Source organism: Hibiscus syriacus, unplaced genomic scaffold (assembly GCF_006381635.1).
Source record: "Hibiscus syriacus cultivar Baekdansim isolate YM2019G1 unplaced genomic scaffold, ASM638163v2 tig00110793_pilon, whole genome shotgun sequence".
In the NCBI taxonomy this organism is placed as follows: Eukaryota; Viridiplantae; Streptophyta; class Magnoliopsida; order Malvales; family Malvaceae; genus Hibiscus; species Hibiscus syriacus.
Genome location: NW_024062864.1, coordinates 171,038 through 198,354, shown reverse-complemented (window position 1 = coordinate 198,354; position 27,317 = coordinate 171,038). Strand labels below are relative to the sequence as shown.

At 35.0% G+C, this 27,317-nt stretch overlaps 3 protein-coding genes, 1 long non-coding RNA gene and 1 pseudogene across 7 annotated transcripts; 3 read left to right on the top strand and 2 right to left on the bottom strand.

Annotated features, from left to right (window-relative positions):
- Window positions 1-2,398: 2,398 nt before the first annotated feature.
- Window positions 2,399-4,952, bottom strand: LOC120141054 (growth-regulating factor 9-like). The gene is given in 5 exon segments (XM_039155998.1): window positions 2,399-2,665; window positions 2,667-2,782; window positions 3,209-3,787; window positions 4,150-4,452; window positions 4,533-4,952. Coding segments are annotated over 5 exon segments (1,302 nt in total). The 5' UTR covers window positions 4,570-4,952.
- A 35-nt stretch (window positions 4,953-4,987) lies between these two features.
- On the top strand, window positions 4,988-7,204 carry LOC120141119 (annotated as a pseudogene).
- Window positions 7,205-7,504: 300 nt separating this feature from the next.
- On the top strand, window positions 7,505-12,466 carry LOC120141111 (early endosome antigen 1). 4 transcript variants are annotated; one of them, XM_039156052.1, is made up of 14 exons: window positions 7,506-7,672; window positions 7,706-7,885; window positions 8,116-8,300; window positions 8,381-8,484; window positions 8,628-8,708; window positions 9,047-9,159; window positions 9,249-9,335; window positions 9,768-9,970; window positions 10,056-10,257; window positions 10,357-10,407; window positions 10,507-10,605; window positions 10,690-10,749; window positions 11,008-11,132; window positions 11,306-12,466. In XM_039156052.1, the coding sequence occupies exons 1-14, from the start codon at window positions 7,625-7,627 to the stop codon at window positions 12,375-12,377; spliced, it is 2,610 nt and encodes an 869-aa protein (XP_039011983.1). In that variant the 5' UTR covers window positions 7,506-7,624; the 3' UTR covers window positions 12,378-12,466. The 4 variants fall into 4 exon arrangements, with proteins under 4 accessions (XP_039011982.1, XP_039011980.1, XP_039011983.1 ...); XM_039156051.1 differs by having other exon boundaries at window positions 7,505-7,885; window positions 8,628-8,704; window positions 9,052-9,159; XM_039156049.1 differs by having other exon boundaries at window positions 7,505-7,885.
- A 2,424-nt stretch (window positions 12,467-14,890) lies between these two features.
- Window positions 14,891-15,268, top strand: LOC120141042. Its single transcript, XR_005517754.1, has 2 exons — window positions 14,891-15,001; window positions 15,087-15,268. It is a non-coding gene; the product is annotated as an uncharacterized LOC120141042 (long non-coding RNA).
- Window positions 15,269-21,183: 5,915 nt separating this feature from the next.
- On the bottom strand, window positions 21,184-23,008 carry LOC120141036 (AT-hook motif nuclear-localized protein 22-like). The gene has a single exon (XM_039155979.1). The coding sequence runs from the start codon at window positions 22,630-22,632 to the stop codon at window positions 21,757-21,759; it is 876 nt and encodes a 291-aa protein (XP_039011910.1). The 5' UTR covers window positions 22,633-23,008; the 3' UTR covers window positions 21,184-21,756.
- Between the last annotated feature and the right edge of the window lie 4,309 nt (window positions 23,009-27,317).

Below are 27,317 nucleotides of genomic sequence, written 5' to 3'. Positions count from 1 at the left end.
ATTCCAACTCTCGTACTATAAAGGAATAAATATTTTATGTTAATCGCTAATTTATTATTTATTTACTTCATTTTTTAAAGTTACCAATAAAGAAAAATTATCAGAAAAACAAAGAACGTGAATTTATATGATATAATCTTTTTGGTTTATCATTCTTCCGTCAATATGTACTTAATATTTATTTTCATAATAAATATATATCTCAAAACCACAAGTTCAAGGATAAGTAATGGATGGCTTAATGGTCTGATGACGGAAATGAAAATTTTTATTAACTATAATGATTTTAATGAAAGTTTTTTTAATTTAGGTGATCAAAGTGAAAGTACTTTAAAAGTAGAATGAGCACCAACGTAATTTACCTTTTTTTATATAAAAATATTAAAAAAATTAACCTTGTTTTAAAAATAATCAATACAATATAAATTTTCTTATTCCGCCACCAGGGACGAAGCTATGCTTCGTTCCAACAAGAAGTCACTATCCTCTATTTTTTTTTATTATTAAAAGAAATTTATGAGTAAATCTTAAATTAAAGCTCCAATTTTTGGATAAGTGTTTTATTTGTTTTTTTTATGTATTTAAAGATAATACTTTTATAATTGTATTTGAATATGTTTGAAGAAGAATGAAAGAGTCTGAATATTTTTAATGATTCATTTACTACTTGTATTATCAACATATTTAGCATTCATAAAATCACACATCAGTTGAATATATAAGTACTTAAATATAGGGCAAAGTATACAAATGGTCTTTGATTATAGGTATTATTTTGTTCGAGTATTAAAAGTTACAAACTGATACTTTATTTATATAGTGTTATTTTGTTGAGTCACCGATTATTAAAAGTTACAAAATGATCCTCAACTCTATAGTGTTGTTTTGTTGAGTCCCTCGACTATTAGAAGTTATAGAATGGTAATTCGGCTATTCATATGTTATAAGCTTTTTCTTTTCCGTTAAGAAATTGACGACCTTTCGAGTTAGACATTAACATACTGACTGAGATATGATAAAATCATATTTTAAATATGTCTACTGGCACCACCATTGTTTTCAAGCACTGACTCGACGACATAATATAAACGGCTAGTCGATCCAAAAAATACAACTCAAACAGTTATGAGATCATATTTTATCATATCTCAATCGACAAGTTAACGTCCAGCTCAGGCGACCGCTAATTTTTTTTAAAAAATGACGATTTTGGAACATATAGATAATCATGTGACTATTTTATTACTTTTAGTAGTCGGAAAACTCAATAAAACATCGTCCTATGATCGGAGACTATTTTCTAAATAATCGAATGACTCAACAAAATAACATCCTATAGTCGGGATCATTTACCTTAAGTATAAACTTAATATTTTTTTCTCACTGAATGATTGGGGTTAAGATCCACACATACCCATAGTTGTCGGCCGCTGAATCTATTTTTTATTTGTTATAATGTGTGTTTCTATTTAGATAAAGTTAGCAAAAAATTTCTAGTTTTGAAATTGGTCCTTGCTATTTCTCTTTCATTTTAATTCTTATCAATGTGAAGTCTAGTGTAAATAGAAGTCAAAGACGCCGAGAATTGTGATTGATTTTAACTTCCTAACTCTTTTTATTTATAATAATTAAGTATAATTTTATTAAAATCATCAAAATCTAAAAATAATTTTAATAAAAATATCATAATTCCTTAAATAAGTTTCTTACATATATATTATTTATTTTTATATTATTTTTCTAAATTAACCGTCGAGTATAACCTCCAAGCTTGATAATTTTTTAAGAAAAAAGCGTAATTTAAATATAAATATTTCAATTTGGGAAGGAGGGTATAGCTCTCATTTTATAGTAGGTTGGGCCTTTGGGCTACACGTGCCCTATCCTTTTCATGAGTATGGATAACCCCATTTTGACTGGCCTTCTTATTTAACATGCTTCTCGCATCTGTCCACAAACGATGTCATTTGTCAAGTATAAATGTACTTAGTCTATCTGAGATATATTGGAGAAAAGGTACAGAACCGATAATATCGGAATTCACAAGTATTTCGTCATCGAGAAATGACTCGGAATTAAGATGTATGTCATCGAGACATTACTCGATATGTTGTCGAGAAACGACTCAAGTTTCAGATGACAGACAAAAACCGATAATGCACTTGAGGGAAGATGGAGACGCATCGGACATTTGTAGTAATATCACCAAACTAATTACAAGACCATTGGAAGAAACAAAAGGCACCCACTTTAACCTTAACAAAAATTTTAACTCAAACTATTGTCCACTGATATCTCATCAAACAAGAGGTTCCAGTTTGTACATCGGAAGAAACACCTCAAGTTGGTGTCATAAAAGTTGGATCCACAACTCTAAAAGGGTAACATGAAGATCACATCAGGAGAATTTACCATTATCAAATACCGTAACAGTTGTGTCGCTGATGGTAGTCTCACTGCTGCTGCTCATGCTCTTTTCGTCTAGTGTAGTAGGCAGATGACTTGGAATCGAGATAGACAAACTGGTGCTCGGGGCTGGACATGTTGCTTTGTTGGCTATTGTTAATCCACTAGGTCGAGAATCACCGTTTGTGGGAACGGCAACAGGCTGCAGAACCTCGGCGTGCTTTCTAGCGCCTCTGTGCATGTGCCGCACACAATATTTTTTGATCAGGAACAACGTCCCTGCTGCACCGCCATCTTTTCCCATCTGTTCTTCTACACCTCCCCGGTTCAACTTCTATTTTGTTTTTGTAGACACGGGAACTGCTGTTGCCTAGCACTGAAAAATATCACATGGAAAAGTCATTTTTAACTACTAAAACTAAAATGACAATGCTATGCATAACAACACAAAAATGAACATCATCATCATCCCAGCATTTTCAGCAAGTACGTTGCAAGCATAAGCTACTAAAACTAAAATGATACAGTGAAGAAGATGGAATAACACGAAAGGATTCATCTTAATAAAAAAGAACCTTCGAATAGATCTTTCAGACTAACAAACAATACAGACTATTCAAATGATTCCTACAAGATAAGACCATGAACCCATGCAGTATAACCAAATTCAAAAGGCCTATATATTGAATGATGTATAGCATATTTGTATCAACAACCAAAACAGGCAGGGATAGGAAGGTTCTCAAATGGAGTGGCGATGGAGTAGCAGTAGGAATCACGTTACAGGAATGTACTGTGCTACCTTGAAGAACGCTTTTTGGAGAAAAGCCGACAGTCGGAGATATGTTATGAGCAACGGTTACTTTGTTTACACACTTGCAACTTCTATTGATGGTAGTACCGTCACTAACAGAGGGTTTCTCTTCATATTGCTCGCTTTTGATCCTTTTGGAATCATTTTCGCCTGTTTTCTTGGTTGCAGTGATGGTACTAGTTGAGGCATTGGCGGTAACATATTTTCGGTTGCTACATATATTGTCGCTCCCTATAGCAGCGATATCGGGGGTCTCATGGCTTGAGCTGGTATTACAGGAAGATTGGTTCATGTATTGAGAACATACAGGTGCTGAATGATTCTTCGAGTTTTTCGATAATTTGATCGAAATTCCCGACGATGTCAAGTCGGGCAAAGCAGTTTGAGAAGTAGTTTCCACAGGCTTTCTTGAACGCCGACAGCCCCTATGCATGTGCTGCAAACAATACTTCTGATAAGGGATGACATCCTTACTGCACCGCCATTTCTTCCCGTCCGTTCTTCGACACCTCCCTGGCTCGGGATCCACCATGTTCCGATAATCAAATGCTTGAGGACTCACTCCAACTGAAAACAAACAAAAAGTAATTTGCATTCCTCGTGTAAAATTTCACATTACCGAAACCAAATCATTTCATTAGAAGGAAAACTATACAGCTCCCCAAACAAATTAAATTGCAAGATACTGCTCTGCTCAAACAACAATAACTAACAGATAAAAAAAATTAACACTATTACCCTTTTACATCTTAGTTCTTACCAATAAAAAATGGGGAAATGAAAAGGAAAAAAAAGATCTGCATGAAAATTTCTCTGACGAATTCATGAAGCAAAATGAAAACAGAAAACAAAATCAAAAGAGTGGGGGGGGGGGGGCGGCGGGAGAATGAATCTGGGCAAGAGAAAAGTTAAAAAAGGATAGAGCTTACAGCTGGGATACCGTTGATAGACGCCAACGGAGAAGGCGACGCTTTTCCAAATGGATAAAACAAGGCTAACGGGAACTTGGATTCCACCCGCTATGTATTTGAAGATGAGCGTTTGCAATCGCAGCTCGTGCAACTGAGTTGTCGTAAACACACACTTCCCGTGTTTCCTCACGGGTGTCACTTTCGACGTTTTCCTATCAATCCCCAGTCCCAACTTTATCGACGGTGATCCTTCCTCCTCTTCCATCTTCACCGTCCTTCTCTTCCCCTCCAACAATTCTTGGGTCCCACTCCCACCACCACCTAAAATCAACAACATAAAATTAATTAACCAGTCACACACGCTATATATGTATATATATATACAGAAAGAATAACAGAACCTGGGTGAACTCGGCTTTGAACCGGCTGGAAATCCATTGAGGACAAAAACAAAAACAAAGATTAAAAAATGGTTTGAATATTTTCAAAAGATGAAACTTGAACTTAAAAACATGATCAATACCGGTTCTACGAAAGGCAGGCAGCGACGAGTGTGACATAAAGTCGACGTTAAAACGCGTGTCAGGATTCTGACAATATCAGCCTTTCGCAGTCACTGCAGGCAAAATTTCCATTTTTTTTTGTTCATCGTCATTTTTTTGTTTACATGCTTCATGAAAAGGGTGAAGCTCACGCCTCAAAATTGGCGTTTGAAATGGACGTTCCAATGAAAGGGTGAAAGAGTGATGTTGTTGAGGGCGATGACAAAGTGATCAGTTGTTTGCCACGCGCATTGTCGGATTAATTTACCCGGCACAATCGATGGGCATAGAAGGACACGTCACAGGATTAAGTTATGGCGGGTCCTACCTTAAGTAAAGGGAAAGTGGGGCCCGATTTTGCATGTCAGCTGTGACGGGTGAGCAGTTGACAGTGCCACCAAGTAAATGTCTGACGTGTCGTTTATATGTGTGATTTAGTGTTGTCATTGGGCTTAGGCTTCTGATTTGGGGATCCCGTACTGGACTTTGTTTCATTTTAGGGTTGGTGATTTTGGCCTTGGCTTAGATTAGAGGTCGTGTACTCATTGTTTATCCTTTAGATCTTTATAGGTCATTGTGCATCTTTTACTAAATTACAAAAAAAATTATGTTTAATTAAAAAACACCCTTTAATACTAAATTATTTACTCATGCCTCTTTGATATGAGAAATAAATTAATATACTATGAATAAACTATTAAAATTAGTTTTCAAGATCGAAGTGTCAATTAACTTATAAAGATATTTTTAGAGGAGATTTTCTTGTGAAATAATTTCCATTCAATTATCTTTATAACACGTTTTGAAATGTCTCAATTGACTATTGATTGTTCTAAATGACAAAAGAAATTATCATTATTTTGTTGAGTACCTCAACTATATAGAGTTACTTTGTTGAGTCCCTCAATTATCAAAAGTTATTAAATGATCACATGACTATTTATTATGTTCAAAACTCGTATTTTTTCGATAAAAAATTAATGACAACCTAAGTTAGACATTAACCTATTGAATGAGATATGATAAAATATAATTTCATAATCTCAAACGACTATCATATCCCAATCAGTATATTAACATCTAGTTCAGATGACCGTTAATTTTTAACTAAAAAAAACGAGTTTAAAATATAATGAATAATCGTGTGACCGTTTTAAAATTTTTAATAGTCAATAAACTCAACGAAATAACTCCATATAATCAAGGAACGATTTATGTACTTTACCCAACAAAATAAAACGTCAATCTCTGTATCCTTTAATGGTCTACGGATTAAAGCCCTAACCTCCCCAAGTCCTTCCTATTTAGCTCTCTTCTCTACACTGACTAAGCTCCGAAAGATGGCCGCCGCATTTCGGGAATTATTAATATTACTATTGAAAATATTATTATTATTTTAAATATTTTTAATAAAAAATTACTTAAAATATTATTGTTTTACCTAAAATATTAATATTTTTTTAATATTTTCTATAAAGTGTCAATATTAATATTTATAGAAGAAAAAAATAATATTTTAGATAATACTTTATTCCATATATTAACAGATCTATTAAAATGTCTAATAATAATATTTTCAGTAAAAATAATAATTTTTTTGATAATTTTTTTATCAAAAATATTAAAAAATAATAATATTATCTATATTAGGCTACCGCATCCCGCATTTCACCCGCTCAACTTCACCCTCTTCATTCTGTCTTTAGTTGTTGTTTCAGTCGATACCCACAATATAACAGCCATTCTCGAAGGTTTCCCAGATTACTCCTCTTACAACAGTTTCCTCTCCCAAACAAAACTCGCCGATCAAATCAACACCAGAGAGACAATTACTTGTCTTGTCCTCAACAATGGAGCTATGTCGGCTCTCACAGCCAAACACCCCTTGTCTGTCATCAAAAACATCCTTAGCCTCCACGTTCTTCTAGATTACTACGACCCGCCAAAAGCTCCACAAAATCTCCAAAGGCACTACCCTCACTACCACGCTTTATCAAACCACCGGAAACGCCCCCGGAAACCTTGGCTTTGTCAACATTACCGATCTCCGGGGTGGGAAAGTTGGTTTCGGCTCCTCCATTCCCGGCTGCAAACTCGATTCGTCTTACACAAAGTCTGTTAAGCAGATTCCATATAGTATCTCCATCCTTGAGATCAGTGCTCCGGGTATCTTATCCGCTCCGGCCCCGTCGGCTTCTAGCGTCAATATTACCGGTTTGCTTGAGAAAGTCGGCTGTAAAACTTTTGCTAGTTTGCTTGCAAGTAGTGGCGTGCTCAAGACTTATGAGTCTGCGAGTGCCCTATGATGAAGCATTCAAAGCTGAAGGTGCCCCTGATCTGAACAAGCTCACCAGTGCCAAACAAGTCTCGCTTCTGGAGTATCACACTACGCCGGATTACAAACCCAAGGGGACTTTGAAGACCACGAAAAACCCCATCACCACAATGGCGACTAACAGCGCTGGGAAGTTCGAACTGACGGTTACCAACGCCGGCGACGACGCCACGTTCATACAGGGGTTGGACCATAACTACCAATGAAATGAAAATTTTATTTATCGTCACGCTTCAATAAATAATGGCAACACTTTAAGGAATTATTTAAAATTTTTAAACCTATTCAAAATTTAAATCATAATTTGAGGATCGACAACAAATTAACCCAGAATAATGGTTATTCTTAAGCCTCTAGAACCGTAACCTTTGACACGAGACCCCCGACTACGACTACCATTTCCTTTTGGCTGCTAATCAAATGATATTATCAGTAAGACGAATTTATTGACCACGTGGAAGTATCTTATTGGTTCAAAGTCACAAGTAAGATATTTCCAACATAATCAGACTAATCCAGTGTACCAAAGAAGGCAGTTAGGGCATCAAAATCCCCGCCATTTTCCTGTTCTGCTTACTCCCTTCACTCACCCAGAGTCGGCTCTCTGCTCTCACCAATGGCCACAAACGAAGAAGAAAAATCAGAGACTCCAATTTCTTCAAAGCCCAGTCCAAGCCCCAAGGACATTGTGTCCCACTCGCCGTCGTCACAACCCAAGAAGAACGACACCTCTCCGCCTTCTAAGGTGTCGTTGAGTCCCAAACAGTTCATCGTCTCAGCCGCGGCCAACATCTCCTCTCAGCCTCTCCCGACCAACGATCCGAACGTTTGGGGCGTTCTCACCTCTATATCCAACAATGCCCGCAAACGCCAGCAGGTTTCCCCCCCCTCTTTTTTAAACCCTACACCTTCTCGTTCCGTTATTTTGTATATTTTCAACTTTTATTTGTATCATATGTTTTGAATTGTTTGACTGGTTGAACATAAATGTAAAATTGCTTAAGGAATTAGGGGAAAGAAAAAAAAAGATTGAAAGAAACGATCATGGTGGAAATTGTAATATGCAATGTATGTGAAAGGCTGATGAGAAGGGTCATTTTTCTCTAGGGTATGAATATGCTTTTGACTGCGGATGAGCATTGCATTGGCCGATTAGTAAAGGAAACAAGTTTTCGAATTGATTCAAATTCAGTAAGCGCGGTACATTGCAAGATATATAGGAAGAGAGTGACCAATGAAGATACACAGCAGTCGTCCAATTGTTCTACATCTGTTTTCTTAAAAGATACGAGGTTACTACGCTGTTTATGATTTCTTTTGTTGGGTTTACAGTATTTATAAATTCTGATTGTTTTTTACTTCTTTTTTGTAGTACAAATGGGACATATCTTAACTGGGAGAGGTTGAGAAAGAATAGTCCTGAATTTAAAATGCAACATGGAGACATCATTTCATTTTCTGCTCCTCCACAACATGGTACCACTAATATCTCTATTGTTCATGAGGTTTCCTCTTAGGTCACATAATTAGGATGTGATTATTTTTTGTTTCTTTCATTTCAAATGGGATTTGAAGCTTGCGATGCATTGCAAAATCAATAATTATCTTCCTGGTTACAGAACTTGCTTTTGCATTCGTATATCGAGAAGTTCTTAGCTCTGTTCACCCAGCAGAAGGTGCATCTGCAAAAAGAAAAGCAGGTATATATACTCAAAGTTCTTGCCTTTTGTGTTCTGAATTCCATTTTATTTTTATCAGCTCTTTATTTTCTTCAAGTTTTCCGTAAAATTGATATAAACTTCACCGAGGAATAATTGCCTTGACTGTTTTCAAATTTCCAAACAATAACAAAAAAATTAGCAGGTTTATGTTTAAATCTGTAAGTCTAGTAATGTTCATAACACATCAATGGCTTGGTTTAGACTCATTTTCTTCCTTTTATATGGTTCTCCTGTTTTATTGAGGAAAGACATACTGAAGTACTACCATGTGAAAAAATTGCCCCTCATGAACATCCAATGTTTTCTGGCCATCCCAGATCATGCGGATGAACTTACCTGTGAAAAAAAGAGACTAAAAGGTATTGGCATTGGTGCTCCTGAGGGTCCTATATCTCTTGATGATTTTCGGAGTCTTCAGCGGTCAAACAAGGTATCTGATTTCGGATTCATCGGTTTCTGATTGATCAAACAATTGAGCTCTGTCACATGATAAATAATCCTGTGAGTTGGCGAATGCAGGAACTCAGGAAGCAATTGGAAGATCAGGTGCTTACAATAGATACATTACGTAATGAAAATCGCACAACTATTGAGCGACATGAAAATGTATGCTCTTCTGATGGATCTGAACTTTCCTTTCTGATTTATGTCTATGTTTGGGTTCATTGAGTTGGTTTAGTGAGAAATTTCCTAATTGTTGACAACTTTCTACAGGTTTAGCCATGTGTCTGTGTTACTGGATAGTATGGTTTCTGTTAATGACTTTATTTCTATTGATGAATTCCACTTTGATTTCACATGGTTATTGCTAACTTTGGTTACACGTACATTTAGTTGTTGTTAACAATTGGTTACTACAAATCAGTTCATATAGTCTTGACCTTCTTTGAAGAGAGAAAAGTAATGTGCAACACAGTGTTAATAATATTTTATGGATCACTTTCTAATTTTATGCCATTTATTGAAGCGTATGTCACTTTTTCTTGCTCTTAGCTGGTTCCTTTTTTGATTCAGATATATTATTATCTATTTCTACAGGAAATCAAAGAGATAAAAGAAGCAATTGCGAAGTCATACCTTGTCCAGCTCAAAGAATTGCAAATTCTGTCGGATGTTAAGCAAAAAGAGCTTGTAGAGGTCAATAGGATATCAGCTGAACAAAAGCATGCTATAGAAGACCTGAATGAAAGACTTAGTGCTTCCATGCAGTCATGTACTGAAGCAAATGAAAGAATGAAGAGGTAAGAAATGATGGCTTCATTAAATTTTGCAAATTTCTGGTACCAAAAAGATCTGTAGATATAATGTCCCAGTTTCATGCTTTAGTCAGAAGGCATCTATAGCTGAACTTAAGGTTCAGTTAGATGAGGAGCGAGACCAAAGGCGAGAAGAACGAGAACAGGCTTCTGCTGATTTAAAGGCTGCAGTGCAAAGAGCTCAGCTTGAGGCTCAAGAGGAACTGCAACGACTATCAGATGTTTATTTAAAACGGGAAACAGAGCAAAAAGAAGTAATTAATAAGCTTGAGGTGTACATAATTTTCTTCTTGTGCTTGCTTAGATATCCTTCATGTGCAATTTATTTCTAAAGAATTGAGAAATGAACTGTTATGCATCTCCAATCTTAGGAATCACTGAGACAGAGCTCAGCACAACTGGAAGATATGGTGGCCAAGCTGGTAATGTCTGCAAGGCCATCTGATTTTGAAGTTAAACACATGATACCAGTTTTCTATCTAAACTCTGAAATTATTGTTTCTCAATCCCGTCTTCTGCAGGAAGACACTAGGCAGAAATTGGTTAATTCTGAGAATAAAGTTCGCCAACTGGAAAGCCAAGTTTGTGAAGAACAGAAGGCCTCAGGAAATGCAAGAAAAGTATACTTTTTTTTTGTGCCTGCTTATATATACAATCATGTACAAATAGATTCTGAATCTGACATTTAATGTGCATTTGTGCAGAAAGTGGAAGAACTTGAACATGAAATGAAAGGATTGAGGAAAGAACTTGAGACTGAGAAGGTATATATTTATACTTTTCTTTGTACTTTACTATGATTTTATATTGTTTGCACTAGCTCTCTGCTGTACAACATGAAAAATGAATGTTGTGTTATGAAAATTATTTATCTAAACGCACTACAATTGATTTGTTTAATCCTATCTAGATTCACCTTTATCAGATAAATAGATAAACCAATCAGGGCACGACAAACCTCTGTTCTTAATCTTTATGATATTGGTCTATTGTTAAGTTGAAGTTTCCTTTACGGTTGGTAGCAGGCGGCCCGAGAAGAAGCATGGGCTAAAGTTTCTTCCCTTGAGCTTGAAATAAATGCAGCAATGCATGATCTTGATTACGAGAGAAGGAGGCTAAAAGGTGCCAGGGAAAGAATTATGCTTCGGTATGACTTCTATGACAATAGCATGTTTGATTTTTAGTTGCAATGTTGGTGTATGCATTTTAGTGAACAAGGTTCAATTCTTTTGTATATTGAGGCCAAGGTTCAATGGCTGCCGCCCATACTTATGAATTTTCTCAATTGAGCATGGTGATGTTTATGTGGCTTCTTTGCAGAGAGACACAGCTACGAGCATTTTATTCTACAACTGAGGAAATCTCCGTTCTGTTTGCAAAGCAGCAGGAACAACTGAAGGCAATGCAGAGAACTCTGGAAGATGAGGACAATTATGAGAATACATCAATTGATATTGACCTTAATGTACCACTGAATCAGAACTTAAATGGAACCATAGTTAGAGAAAAGGCTACTACTGGCTATCATGACAATAGTACCACAAGGAGAGGCTCCACTACTTCAGCTCAGAAAGTTAATGGTTCTAATGATGAAGCCAGTGTTACTGAGAAGCATGACTGTGGTATGAGAAGTCAAGATGTTGGTGAAAACACGCAGGAGGCAGAATATACAAGTGCTGATCGTTCTGTTAAAGGTGTCTTTGGTTCTGACATTGATGGTGTTTGTACAACACCTATTCTAGAAGGAGATACCATTGGAACTGAGCGTGTTCTCGAAACTGAAAGCTTGGGAATCGAGGTTGAACCAAATATTGATTTGAACAGGTGTGAAACTCTAGGTGGAGATACAATGCAGTTTGAGTATGAAACTAATGCACATGAAAGTGATGAACGGATCCAAACAACTTGCCGAGGTACTTCTGTACATTCTCAGTCGAATAAAACTCATGAGACTAAAAAATCCACAGAAGACACTGAACCTGGAGACACGATCAGGACAGCTGACGGTGGTGAGAATGAATCACCTAAAATTAGAGACAATGATAAGGATTGTGCCATGGCTTTGCATGGTTCTAATGGTCTGGTAACTGAGAGTCAAAGTACATCTTCTGAGGGTGTTACTCCTAGGATTAACGATGAACGTCAAGCATTGAGTGAGATGATTGGGATTGTTGCTCCTGATTTAAAGGAGAAATTTGTGCTTGCTGCTATCTCTGACTCGGATACTGAAGATTGTGCTGACAGCGAGGAAGATAATTACAAAATAGTTGCAAAGTCTGGAACAATGTCAGATGCAGAGACAGAGGGAAGCAACCAAGCTGATGTTGATCAAAAGCATAACGATCTAATGGACGATGACGACGAAACTACAGGTGAAGATTCCCTCGGGTAGCAGGCATGCCTATATGGGTATGAAACCATGTTCATATTGAACATTTTCACCTCCTTTTCAGTTTCCAGTCTGTATGTATTCATTTTAGTGTACATTATTTAATGCTTAGTGTTTTAAGTAAAAACGTATTTAAAAAATGCGTATATTGATCAATTCACTTCTGAATAATTAATTAAAGGTTCAATACGTATGCATGGGTTTAAGAGTTCAGTATTATCACTGGAAGGAGCTTTCATATGCCTGATCTCGTGCCAGACTTCTGTGCCTACACATATTTTAGTTTTTTCAATCTCTTAACACAACTCAAATGGAATCGGTTTGTCCGAACCGGTTCAATCAGTCAAATCGGTTTATGGCTCTGCCCATGAATTGGGGCCGTCTTTTTTCAGCTCTGTCGGGATGGGGTACTTCTGCTGTGTGGCAGCCTAATCAAGGTAATTATGGTGAATTTTAACATAAAATGTTATTTAATCCAACCTAATAAGTTATATAATTGGTAACAATTTCTATTACAACAAAAAATGTTATATTACAACGAGTAATCTAGGTATTACATGTTTTCTCTTAAAAGTTACAATTAATAATTATGTGTTGGCGAACCAGCCATCCTTCTATCCCAGGATTTCTTAATCCAGGCAATAATTTTGAGAACTTTTCCCACATTTTTAATCAAAAATAAAAGAAGACTTGCATGGCAGAAGCCCTGAGGGACTGATTTCTTTGGGTTTTACTGCTAAGCTTTAAAGTCAGAGCTCTGATCATCAAAAGAAGTATGAAACCGATACATAAATGTGAATATCCAAAGGAGCTATAATTGCATATTTTTAGGTTTAATGATGATAAAGAGGATGAAAAATCCTAGGGACAGCTGCATTCAGTAACGAAAGAGTCAGAAATGTTGATAGATTTCTAATTTGAAATTTAGAGAAAATTGGGATGTTGATTTGGACCACAAGGTTTCTGGTTGAATATCGATGGAGGATGGTGAAGAATAGCAGCAGCAACCTCCACTGTTCACCACTTGCCACTATCAATGGTTGCATGGGAACCCATCATCCAACAATGCTCTGCCCTCATAATCTTACCTTATGATTTCTCTTCTCCTTTTCCCTTTCCCTATTTCAATTGGTCCAATAGCCTATGTTTCTTCATTACAAGTCACTGCATAGCTTAAAGATAATAATAACACTTATAGAACGCCAACTATGAACATTCGGTGCCTCTTGTGTTACAAATTCCAATCCAAAAGACAAACAAAAAGATCCAAATATAGGGCAATTACATATTACCCGTCCCTTTCGCCTGTGCCCTTCCAATTATCTTTTCTACATGTGAATTTGCATGTGCCTTCATTTTCCATACGCTATTATAATAAGATTAAAACTTACTTTACTCTTAACTAATCCAACTACTTGGGTAATTAAAGTACAAGCATATAATATACAGACGCGTAAATGAAGCAGAAATAATAAAATATGATGTGTTGACAAATGATTAAGCATAATAATGGTACTTGAGCAATTGGATTAGTGTGAACCTGACTGAGCCGGTCCAACACGTAAGGGATGATGGGTGCAGTGAATTTATGGATCCAGTCAACACCCATAACGATCTTGTTAATTATAAATCTTATTGTTTAGGTTGTACTTACGCATTAGGATTTGCTGGTCCCCATTCATGGTTAAGCTTCTCACTCGATTGTTATATTTAGAGGTCTCATATGTATTAGAGATCACAGGAGTGTTTGAGTTTTTATTGTCAAATGATTGAAAATCTTTTGAACAGATATTACCTTGTAATCACGTTAAATTAATTAAAAAAATATAATTAAATTAAACTTTTTAAAACTAAAAAATGGTTACATAAAGATAAAAAGTGTAGTTTAATTTTATTTTTGAAATTGAACGTATGGCTAGGGCAAGGACTCATCAAAAGTTACTTCATACTTGTCTGTTTATAATCAAAACTTTGACAAGCAGCATGAACCCTGTGATTAAGTGGTGAATTACGTTAATGAATATTTTAAGAGGAAAAAGATTGGATCATATTCAACCTGTTTTTTCTACAGCAATGATGGCATCGACAACAACCTGCTTTGAATACAACGAATCACCAAGTATCGAAATGTGGGTATCCATGGAGAGAAACTGAAGGAGAAACTTCCCTAAATTCAAAAAAGATGGAGAAGAAAGGAAATGTCATTTTCTGTCTGCCCGACACCCTCTGCCTTGAGTCTTTTACACACTCGATCATATTTATTAGTAATAGTACATCCATTCCATAAAGATACACACAGAATACGAAATTTTATTTTATATTTTCCTTCTTTCTCTCTGCCAATTCGTTCTTCTATTTGAGTCCTTGTGCCATCATTACTTTCGAAAGCCCTTCCCCCCCCCCCCTCTCTCTCTCCCCCTTTTCATCTTTGTTTTCAGATTAATAACATTATTACCCAGCTATATAACACTTGTATTTTCACCCTACTTTTAGTGCGCACAAAAATCATCCTTTTCTTTTTCATATACAAAATCCCTTTTTTCCCTTCCGATCTTAAACATGTGGGTTAATTCTTCTCGACATCTTTCCAAGCATCGACATATCGTTCGTGTTCGAAGACTCGACAGGTTAACTTAAGATTTCGTTGGTCTTCTTCGTTGTTTTTGTCTCTGTCTGGTTTTTAACAAGGATGTTGTGTGCTTGATGGTACAGGTTGAGAAGGTTAAGGAAAGGAGTAGGTAATAAAACATATGTCCAAATGAAGAACTTGAAGCTATACGTGGAGAATCAAATCATCATGGAAGCGAACGAGAGGCTGAGAGAGAAAGCTCTTCTCCTTCACCAGGAAAACAAAACACTGTTGGCTCAGCTACAAAAGAAGTTCTCTAATACCCAGAATCAGTGGTGAGAACCAACAAAACAATATATAATATATATATATATATATATAGTGCAACAGTGATTGTCCTGATGGAGAAGATACAGGAAAAGAATCATAGTAGTTAATGGTTGGGGGGAGGTGTTTCTTTATTTCTTTGTTATTCATCTTTGATTTGGAATAATTTTGGAGTTTTTACGGGTATATTAATTGTATTATCAAGAACGGGAATATAACCCAGAGAGGTTATCAGCTAATTAATAAGCTCATTTCACACGACCTAACTTCCTTGAACCGTGAATTAATCGAGTGATTTTAGTGGTAAAAATAAATATTATTCTCTTTAAAAAAATCTGAGTTTGAGTAGTTATATATATATGTAAGGTGTATGCACCTTATTAATAGATTAATTTTTTTTAAACAAGTATTATTACTTTATAATCCCTTTAAACTATTAAAAAACATCCTCCAATCACTGGGTGCATTGGTTCAAATAAATATCCACAATTTATTTATGTTTAAATCATTATAGGAATAGATTATAAACATTAGCAATTCACCTCAACAAATTTACCAAAATTGTACCCTTTTTGCCAAGGTAGCAGCTCCAAATGGTAACTTGAAAGGTGGCCTAAAAAACCCAAGTTGTGCAAGAGCTGTGTTAAGGCAAATGGACTTAGGCTCCTCGCTCTAGACCACCCCACGGTGCACAGTACAAATTCTATAACCTTTAATTCAATCATCCAGCTAAACCATTTAATAGTAGAGGGCTTCATTTAAACCAATCTCTAGTGGATTAAACTAAACCATTAATTGGTGGAGGGATTAAGTTGCATCAATCTTATAATAGATGAATTAAGCTGTGATGTAAGGTATTTCTACCTTTTGATTGTGGATCTAGTAAATGAGCAACAACCTGCAATAAGATAAATCACACAAAAGAAGAACGGTTTAAGGTGGGTTGATGTAGGTGATGTAGGTGGGCTGATTTAGAGTGACGAGCTAAAGGTTTTGGTTGATATGTTTATGGCGTGGTGATGGCTAAGAAAGAAATTGATGGATGATTTAAGTGTATCTTGAAACAACAAGAAAGAAACTAGGATATAAGGATCCTAACACCTTTCCTTATAAGTTGTTCAAGGGGTGGTAGCAAAGGATTTGGCCCCTCTAGTTATATAATACCTAGGATGCACAAGTATCAATGGAAAGATGAGGGTTGACGCCACAAGCACAAGGGCTTGATAAGTCGATAAAGTTCTACAAAGAACTAAGAAAGAGGAAGACCTCACAAGTGAATAATAATAATAAGTTGGATGCCCTACAATATCCAAGGCATTAACTTATATAGAAAATGAAAAGGAATGACCAAGAGATACATGACGTTCGACCAATGTATATTCCTTTTCATAAATACATAATGCATGAATTAATTTAAATGAATGAATATGTAATGTTTCGGCTTGAATGGGGAGGAATAATGCTTGGCTGAATAGGCATGTGATGCTTCACTTTGCCACCTAAGTGAGGAGTTATAACTCCTTGTGGCCGAATGGTTGGCACCCTTTGAAGTTGGCGCCTAGATGGCTCACACGCCTTGCACATGTGTTGTTGGCGCCTAAATGGTTCACAACCTTGCACATGGGCTGCTTGGATGGGCGCACATCCTTCCTTGATAGCATGGACCTTCACGCCAATGTAGGTGAGCATTCGACTAAGGCATGGTGCATAGCACATGGCCGAGAGGTGTAGCTTGCTTGGTGAGTGTCTAGGTAGCTGGATGGTCAGTTAGCTAGCATGGTGAGCTTAGGTAACTAGCTAGGTGGTGTAATCATCTAGCTAGACACTTAATGTTATTTAAGCTCCTTCTAGCTCTCGATAGTCTTCAACTCAGCTTCCAGCTTCTCAGCTACTCTCCAACTAATGTCAACTAATCTCCGGCTCTCTTAGCTATCCTTTGAGTGTATTGAGCTCCCTTGAGTGATCGTGAGCTATCATTTAATGTCCTTGATCTTATGAGTTGCCAAAGAGATAGTGAGCTATCCATGAGCTGCCATATGCCTTCCTATATTTCCATAAGTTGCCATATGTCTTCCTAGCACGTCAAACACCTATGTATGTAAAGAAAACAAATAAATAAGTTAAGGAACTTATGTAAATGAAGGATTAAGTTGTTTCCATGCATGGTTAAGCTATGAAATATTGCAATGAGATATCATAAACTAAGTATGAGCTAGATGTATGCATGCAAATGAAAGATAAACAAATAAAAAATGTGTATGAATATAATATGCTACATTTGAGTGAAATGATTTCCCCGAATTGTTTAGCCTTTGATCTTGTGATAGGTCTTTGTGGCATGACTTCCGGGTCAGGTGCTGCTATGATCACATCAAGCTGATTCATTTAATACTAATAAAGATACTAATATGAATAGATCACTATGAAAAAAATGAATTATGCTAATTTTGGCATTATGCCTAAATACAATTATAAAAGTGAAAGCACATTTATCCTAAAATTTTGCTAGTGACCAAAATGAAAATTTTGAAAATTTTGTGGTCAAAGTATAAACTTGGGAAAAGTATAGAGACTAAAGTGTAATTTTAAAAGTTATAATTTTAAAAAAATTATGTAATATGATCCCCAAATAAATAGTTTACCCCCACGAATGATGTTTTTGTGGGTTTTATATTTTTTGTACGAAATTTGTATTAAAAGCTATAAAGCGATAAAGTCTGGGAAAAATTCGGATAATCGAATCAAATCGGGATTTTTGAGATATTTTGAAGAATGATAAGGTAAGGTTAATAATGTCATTTTCATGTCTTAATTTGGAAGGATTTAATATGGACCATTGGATTTAAGTTGATTTTTCATGTTAAATCTAAGTCGTTTGATGAAAAATGGCAAGATTGTAATTTTAGAAATTTCCAAGGGCAAAGTTGATAACTACTAACTTATTGGTTTAATTTTGACCATTGGATGAGCAAATGGACATGTGGCATGATGATGAGCTTTGGATTTTAAGGGTGAAGAGGTCATTTTGAAATAAAATGAATTTTAAATACATGGCAAATGCCTTAATTAAATCAAATAAGAAATTTCAAGAACATGCTTCATCTTTCTATCCATGGCCGCGAGTCTCCTTAAGGTAAGAGAAAATTGTCCTTTTTGATTTTCAAGTCAATTTATTAGGAATTTGGATGAAGCATGAAATAGAAAATTGTTTTACTTGGAATTCTCTATCATTTGGTACCATTAGTTCATGTTTTTCATGCTTGAAACCTTAAGTTCTTGAATTAGATGGATGAGGGGGAGGTTAGGTTTTGATGATCTAAGAGTTGATTATGATGTAGTTGATGTTGGAGAATCATTTTCATACTTGTATGATGATTGAAATCACTTGAAAATGCTTATGTTGAATTCGACCACGTAGGGTTTATGTTGAAATTGGAAGTTTGAATTGAAATTGATATGGAATTGGTTGGAATTACATGGAATTGATGTTATGAGCTTCAATTCATGCTTGAATCAAAGTGAAAATCATGCTAAAAATACCCTATATCATTCGGCCATAGTGAAGAAACTAGGGAAAATTGTGGGAAAAAATTCCCTAAGGCTAGAAATGCTAAATGAATGATTCTATATGCTCTAGAATGTGATTTGGACCAATTTGAAAGTTTGTTAAATTTTAAGGACCAAAACACAAGTTGTAAGAATTGGTGAAGAAATTAAGGATGCAAAACAATGAAAACTATTTAGATTTTTTTATCTGACAATACATGTCACTAACTATCTTGAGAATCCACATGAGCTATACCTTTCTATCATAGTCAAATCTATTATCAACCGATCATATTCACCTAATTTACTAACCTAAGAGATAACCATAATAACTTTATGTTTGTCTAATAACAACACTTAAGAGTCGTTATAAAACTTCTCGCTCGAGACCGAGAGAGGGGACTAGACTCTCTCTCATCACTTTTCTTCCTTATGCTTCCTTATGAAGTCATTCTTTCACTGATTGCAACTCTTCGTCTTAATCAAAATGAATGAACCGTCAATAACTATCGTAACCAATTTCTTTCCATCAACAATATATATATATATATATATATATAATATATAAAGAAAAGAGAAAATAACTTCAGTGACCGAAAATGCCTTATAATATACGATTTTAACGAATTTTTTTTGGATTTGTGAAAATGACCAACAAATTCGCAACACGAACTCCAATTTTACAACACAGTTTCTAGATTCGCAACACGAATTTCCCAGATTCGCAACTCGAATTTCTTTTCCGCAACGCGATTTTCCAAATTCGCAACGCGAATTTCACAAATTTCGTAACTCAATTACCGATATAGGTAAACACGATAGAAAAAATCCGATCAAAAATCCGAATTTCGTAATACAGTTTCTAAATTCACAATTCAAATTTCACTTTCGCAACACAATTGAAATTCGCATTACGAATTTCACTTTCATATTACGAATTTCACTTTAACAACACTTACTGACCGCATGTTTCTCTCTCTCCCCCCTCACTGTCAACAAGTTCTCCCAATTTGAACACGTTGATGTTATATAAAAAATTCAATTATTTTATATAAAAAAATGATTCATCTTATTCTTTTTCAATTTCAAGGTAATTAAAAATTCAATTATTTTAAGATAATTAAAAAAAAATTCCTTTTATTCTTTTACACTTTCGGAACACAATTGAAAAAACTCATTGCGAATTTCACTTTCCCAATTTCAAGGTAATTAAAAATTCAATTATTTTATATAGAAAAGATTCCTTTTATTCTTTTTCAATTTCGATTGCTTAATCTTTTTTCAAATCCCGTCCAGGTTCTCCTTCCATGGCCATTTGCTTCCCCCTTCATCTCCTTCCTCACATTATGTGGTTGTGAATTGTAAACTCCCCTGTGGATTGAAAATGGGACTGATGATTTCATTGACAATATGCTTTACTCTGTATAAGTTGCAAGGAAAATAACAACAAAGAAAAACAAGAACAGATGCAGCTTTTCCCATGCCTGTTGTTTGCTGTGAAGATAACCTCTCGTTTCACTCTCTTTCATGGGTACTGATTCAATTATGAAGACAAATCAATGGTCCCAAAAGAAAAGAAGGCACTGTTGTGCTTACAGTTTAACAGGGTTGGGAGTGCTTGGCAAGGCCATAAAAAAAATTGGGTGTTGCGAAAGGCAGCAAAGTGTGCGTGTTGCGAAAGTGAAATTCGTAACGTGAATTTTAATTGTGTATTGTGAATTTGACTTTTGTGTTGCGAATTTTAAATTCGCGTTGCGAATTCCAAACTGAGTTGCGAAGTTGGAGTTCGTGTTACGAATTTGTTGGTCATTTTCGTAAATCCAAAAAAAATTGATTAAAATCGTATATTATAAGACATTTTTTATTACTGAAGTTATTTTCTCTAAAGAAAAATCCCCGAACTTGAAACGATGATTGCCATTTGACGATTGGGTTTTGTTGTATTTATGTATATTCCATTTCGAAGAAAAGAAGACATAGAAAGTGAAGTATATACACTGAAAAAGGAAAGAAAAGAGCTTCAAGAAGCTTTAAAATTGAAAGAAGTAAGAAATTTAGGGTTTATTTTATCACTATCAGAACCAACTAAAAGAGAGTTTGCATGCATATGCATGTACTGCTAAGGATATAAAATTGTAGGAAACTAATTATAAAAATCATTAATTAAGTGCACGCAACTGATATTGATTAACCCTGAAAAATTTTGTTAATTAAATGAGAAGAAATGGTAACTCTAATCTACAAACAACCAAGGAGGGTAACAAACTTTATATATATAAAGAATATGGAATGAAGAATAAAATCAAAGGCTTTATTTTATTATAACAATTGGAAACAAAACGTGAACTTACCTCCTTTAATTGCCACTTTACATGTACAGTGGCATTGACAGTTTTTATCGAGAAAGATGAAACTTTAACGCATGAGGAGCAGACTACATGGATTTGTCGTGCATGCTTGTTTACTCGTGTTGTTGGCTTGGCTTTTCTACATGGGAATTATACAAGGAAATGGTTGCCTCGAAAAGGAGCTTCCTTCTTTATCATACAGAGCAGCGCACGTGTAACCGGACAAGCTGATTCCATAATGAAACCTACCATTTTATCAAAGCAAGAAGATACACAAAAGACAGTAAAATCCTAAGCCCGTAACCTCCCATCTCCTTTGCCTTCCTTCCAAAGTTATGATTTTTAAAACAAATTTCTGAGAAATGGCTACTACTTTTTATAAAAATTCAACTGGGAAGAAAACCCACACCTGCAGGGAAGATATATTCCAGGAAATTTGTACATTCTTCTTCAAAGTACTTCAAATTAAAGCCGTGGTGATCAACTTCTTTAATACTTAAACATCAACTATTTTATAAAAAGGAATAAAAGGGTGACCAAAAACAAACAAAGAGGAAGGAAAGAAAAACACGAAATTTTATGTGTTTTTTTGTTAATAAGGGGGGTGACCTGTGCCCCAGTAGGCCTCAGCTGGAATTTGGACTGAATTTAAAAGATTTGGTGGCAATCCTTGAGGAAAAGATCCATTGGGATCTTGCAATAGTTGCGGTTGTTGTTGTTGAGCAGCCATGTTTCCCGGTGACCCTAAGGTTCCACTTCCAGGAATTGGAGGCTCCACTGGTTGTTCATCTTCCTCCAATGGAAGCCTTTCATACGCCGCATTACCAAAAGAAGCTGCCATAATCACCACCGGACCCGAAGCAACAAGTGGACCCACCGCCGTCCCTCCGACTACTTGACCTTGACCACCGGCTAAATATATGGCCAATCCCGACGCAGCCGCTGGTGCCGGAGGAGGTAAAAACGAACCAGAAAGTGATAAAATTTCGAATCTTCCATTTAAATTCACTACTGCATCTGGAGCTCCAGGTTGCCTCAAGGTTACATTCGTTACCGTTCCACTCCCACTCAAAATGCAAATCCCTCTTTGTTTTCGCCTGGCGAAAGTCGAAACGCTCTCCATAATATCACAGCCGGTGGCGATTTCCATGACGTGAGACCAGAGAGCATTGGCGCTATCTCGGGTTATGATTATCGGTGGCTGAGGCTTGTTCTTGGAACCGGCGGGCCTGCCTCGTTGTCTTCTCGTATTTTCGCCTTCGGATACGGCCAACTCCTTGTCTCCACCCGTGTCTGTCGTGGCAGTGGCTGTTTCTTCTTCTCGATCTCGTTTCTGGCCACGGTTTTGTACGTCTTCGGAATTCTGTTGCTGTTGGTGGTGATGATGGAATTGATGGTGCGGGTTTAGATGAAGATCTCTAGCGAGGAAAGAAGGAAGATGGCGGCCATGAGCTGTTATCGGATCCATTCTTCCCTTCAAAGTTCAAACCCGATCATCAACAATTAGTTAACACGTACAAGAACCAGCTGAATTTCGATGGATCAAAAGAAAGAAAAAAGAGTATATGGTTTCTATTTTTGTTCCTGTGCAGGTTTAGAGCTTTGGGGTTTACTCTGCTGAATAGTTAGAGGTATCACCAAAAAAGGGAAAGAGAAGAGCTTTGAAGCATCGACCACCAAAATTTAAGTTGAATCAAGCCATCTATCTTCTTTGTTAGACATAGGTAGTTCATGGAAGTGGTCTGCTTGTCTTGTAATTAGATAAGTTTTGGTTAAGGGTTTGGAAGAGAAACAACAATGGTAGAGGGGGGGGGGGGGAGAGAGAGGTGGTTTATGGGTTTAGATCTGAGGCGTATTTGTGGTCAAAGTGTTGTTGTGGGTTAGGGCATGATGAATGCCGATATTATTCAATTTTGTTTTATCTGAAAATCTGATTTAATAATTTAATATTTGATTTTCATTTAATTAAAAATATTATAATTTAAATTTAAAAGAACTCCCATTTAAAATAGTTTACTATATTCATATGCGTATATTTTCCTTAAATTAGTGAATAAAAAATCTATAATTAAGAACGAAAATGAATAAAATAAAAATATGAAAACATAACTTACTTACATCTAATTTTGGTAAAAGGGATAAATATTCACGTGATTTTTCATATTTGTGTTTTATTCACTTTTTTCTTTACGTATTTCTTTAATTTCATTTTATTTATAAATAGTTTATACTTTTATAATTTAGTTTAAAATTATCAATACTTTTTTCCTAATGTTACCAATAACGGGCTGTAACTTTTCAAAGTAAAAAGTTAAACTCAGATTCCTACATAATTTTCAAACGATTTCACTAAATATTATAAAAATTAGTGTAAATTATATCTATAATTACTTAACCATTGTTTATTTTTATTTTGGTTATTTGATTTTCTTTTTACTTTATTAACAAATTATTTAACTATTTCAATAATGTATTGTGATTAGAGGATTAAATTTATTGATTAAAATTAAAATTAAGACCAATTTGATATAACATATAAACATTAAGGATCAAATGCATAATTATACCAATTTTATTAAATGTCACGTTAACACTTCTTTAAATATTAATGATAGATAACTTCATTGACATCATTTAAATAATCAACTAACTTGATCAACAAAATTAAAAATGACAAAAATTTAAAATAGTTATAAGTATATTCTATTCTAAAATTTAGTTAAATTATCAACATAATATATTTTTAATATTTTTATCAAAATGAAACCTATAAAACTTTAATTCTCAAAATGACATTCATTTGTGTCACATAGGATGAAGACATCCTACATGACAGTGCCTTTTGAAAGACTCTTTCTCGAGAAAGAGTTTTTGCTTAAGCGGAAGGTATTGAATGACATCAACATTGACTATGGACTTATCACATAAACAAAGACGTTTCCTTGAAGAATAGTCTTTCAAAATACATTGCCACGTACGCACGTTTTTGTTTCATGTATTAGAAATAAGTGTCATTTTGAAAATCTAAAATTTTTTATGCCAGTTTGATAAATAAATATTAAAAAGAGTATCATTTTGATAATTTAACCCTAAATTTTCGCATGACTTTGAAAATATTTTTATTCAAGTATTCATCATGTGTGTGGATGGGGTTTAGTTTTGGTAAAAGACAGCGTGATGTGAGCATGGGCAGCGTTGTGGGTTTTTTTTTCCTCTTTATAAATTTGTGGGTCTCCCCTCCGTGGGTCCCCACGTTCTCCCCTTTTCCATTCTCTCTCTATCTGATCATAAATGTGTGTATCTTGAGAATTCAAAGCCTGCAATTTCAAGAAACTCTCTACTCTCTACGTACTTGGAGCAATCCCAACGATGGTGACAACACTCAACCAAAAACCTAGAGAATCTTAATCTCTCAATCCTATGCTCTCTTTCATGGGATGGGGTTGGTTTGTCTCACCCTCCAAACTTTGTAAGTGATTTAACAATAAGAATTAGTTTTTTTTTTGGAAGATTTAAATTCGAATATTTATATTTGTATAATATATGTATGTTATTAATAAATTAAAAAAATATAATTTTATAATTATCTCCGATTAGAAGTGAAGTTCAATATGGTTGAGAGGAAGAATAATAGAACATTTAATGGGGATGCATGGGAAATTGTATCAGCGAAATAGGGTCAGGGCGTGTCTTAAGGGATGGGGGTTTCTAGGATTCCAATTCATTGAACCAGCGAATCCTCTTGCCTTGTGTTTGTTTATTTACCAACTGCAGCGATTTAAATAAATAATTTAAGAGTGGTGGATGAGTAGGTACAAAAGACTAGTCATAGAAGAAAATGGGGTGCATATGGTTTTATATATAATGAACTTATTCCATGACGGTTAGATCGTCGGCTGAGAATAAATAATGAAGTTGAAACACTGTTTCTTATGTAATTTGTGGAAGAAAGAAAGTGGTCCAGGACAGGGCCGGCCCGAAACAAACAGTCATCTCCTCCCTTCTAAACGAAACCCTCCTTTTTTTATAAAACAAATCAAAACCCCTTTATGTTGTCCGATAAAACAAAGACTGTAAAGCTAAGATGCACCAAGAGAGTGGACCACCTCAACGGGAAGACAAAAGATGTGGTTTTCACCGCCATGTGAGGGGCACCACCTGTTTGCTTCCATGTTCTTGCAAGCCGCTTTTATGAGCCAAGGTGGCTCGAGATTGTTGCACCCGTTTTCTCTGTCCTGTCTCCATGGAAGAGCCAATGGTCGGAAGCTTTGGTTCTTTTGTTAATTAATCCAATTCCCGCATCGAGCGCTGAGAGACTAAAACAGCCGACACAACTGAGGTTTCCATGTGATTGATTAATAGCGATTTGTTTTTGGAATCATTCTTGTCGTCTCTTCACCTGCTTCTATGACTTCTCTCACTCCTGCTAACCGTTGGAACTTTCCGTAATGATATTTTATGTTTTTTTTTTTTATTATGTTTTCATCGTCAAACTTTACAGAAGATAACATAAATAATAACATGACAAATACAACAACATATTTAATTTTCAAAATATGTTTTATTAATTTAATTTTAATTTAAAATAATTCAACAAATTTATTCTTCTATATTTATAAATTTTACAAATTTAATCCTCAAACATCATCGTCTAATTGTAACCAAGGATTTACATTACAGTTGTGATTGTGTTTATTACGAATGTAGACATAGCGGGTACTATTTGTGGGTATCGCGGTATACAATAACAGTTTCATACGGTACTATTACCGATGTATAACGATCACTATTCCGATAATAGACCGTTATTTAAATCTCTCCGATTGCAACGGCTTGTTACTTAAAATTAATATTAAATTGATAAAAATTGTAAATATGATAAGTTGATTTTTTTTTGAATTATTTTAAATTAGGATCAAATTAATTGAATAAATAAAATTTAATGATGATGATGATTAAAATAAATGAAAATATAACGTTAGTGAACAAACAAAAATTTTAATAATGAGATGATTAAAACATAAATACAATGATAATTGGGTGATTAAATTATTAAGTTACCCTAAAAAATTTTAAGTTTTGGTAGATGAGAACTTGGAAATTTGTAATTTGAATTTTAAAAAAAAGTTCACGTCCATTAATGTGTGAATCCTCAGTTTCACACAGATAATTGTCTCCAAAGGACAATAATATAGTGATAACTTTGTGAAGTTTTCTGTTGTCTTTAATATTCTAAAAGATATATATATATAAAAAAATTCTCTTGCTTTTCATTGTATGGGTGTTTGACCTGGATAATAAGAAATAATATCTTAACGAGAGCAAGCCAAGGAAACAACATGATTGTCTTTTAACTTTGAATGTTAAATATATGTTTTGATATATAAATTTAACTTCAAGATTTAATCTGTTACGTAAATTTTTTTATTCAATCAAATATTTTAAGTAGATTTTTTTTAATTCAAATTAGTGCTGAAATTTGATTTTATAATATTTTATAATGGTTTGAATAAACCACTTACTAAAAGTATTAATTTGAACTCAAAGACCAAACTCATGTATCAATTTGAAATAAGAAACTAAATTTATGTACTTAATTGGATCCAAAGAGACTTTTGATATCAAATTGAATAATTTCAGGTAGTTAATTGGAAAAATGATTACGTACCAAATTGAAAATGGCCGTTGCAAAAGCCATGGAATAATAAATTAAAAAAAAGGTAAGTAGTGCACATCTTTCGAAAACTCATTTAAATATAATTCGGAGCAGCTTGGACGCCGAAAATAATGGAATTCATGAGGCACCGACTTCATAATGTGTGTGTCTATATACCATAAGTGGTCTTCAATTTCTCGTATTAAATAATTGTATTTTTCTTGAAGGAAAATTGATTATCTGAAACTTGTTAAGATGGAAAAGGGACGGAGAAAAGAAGTCCAAGTTGCTCAAAGATGTCAGTAGTCAAGAGAGCAAGACAGCCATAAAGCCATGAAAGAGTTCCATTCGTGCTTTCTGCAAAGAGAAGAACCCTATCTCTGAAGGGCTTCTTTCGTGAGGAAGAACTTCGCTCACCACCCGAACGGGACATGCCATCAAGCAGTTCGTTTCCATTTCATCACTTCAAAAACCTACCTTCCAAACTTTTATAGCAA

What these genes read in the sequence shown, in the direction of transcription:
- LOC120141036 (XM_039155979.1), bottom strand. Translation starts at nt 22,632, where the DNA reads ATGGATCCGATAACAGCTCATGGCCGCCATCTTCCTTCTTTCCTCGCT.
- LOC120141111 (XM_039156049.1), top strand. Translation starts at nt 7,625, where the DNA reads ATGGCCACAAACGAAGAAGAAAAATCAGAGACTCCAATTTCTTCAAAG. An exon ending in GTTTTCTTAAAAGATACGAG is followed by an intron (nt 8,301 to 8,380) that starts GTTACTACGCTG and finishes TCTTTTTTGTAG; the next exon opens with TACAAATGGGACATATCTTA. An exon ending in CTATTGAGCGACATGAAAAT is followed by an intron (nt 9,336 to 9,767) that starts GTATGCTCTTCT and finishes CTATTTCTACAG; the next exon opens with GAAATCAAAGAGATAAAAGA.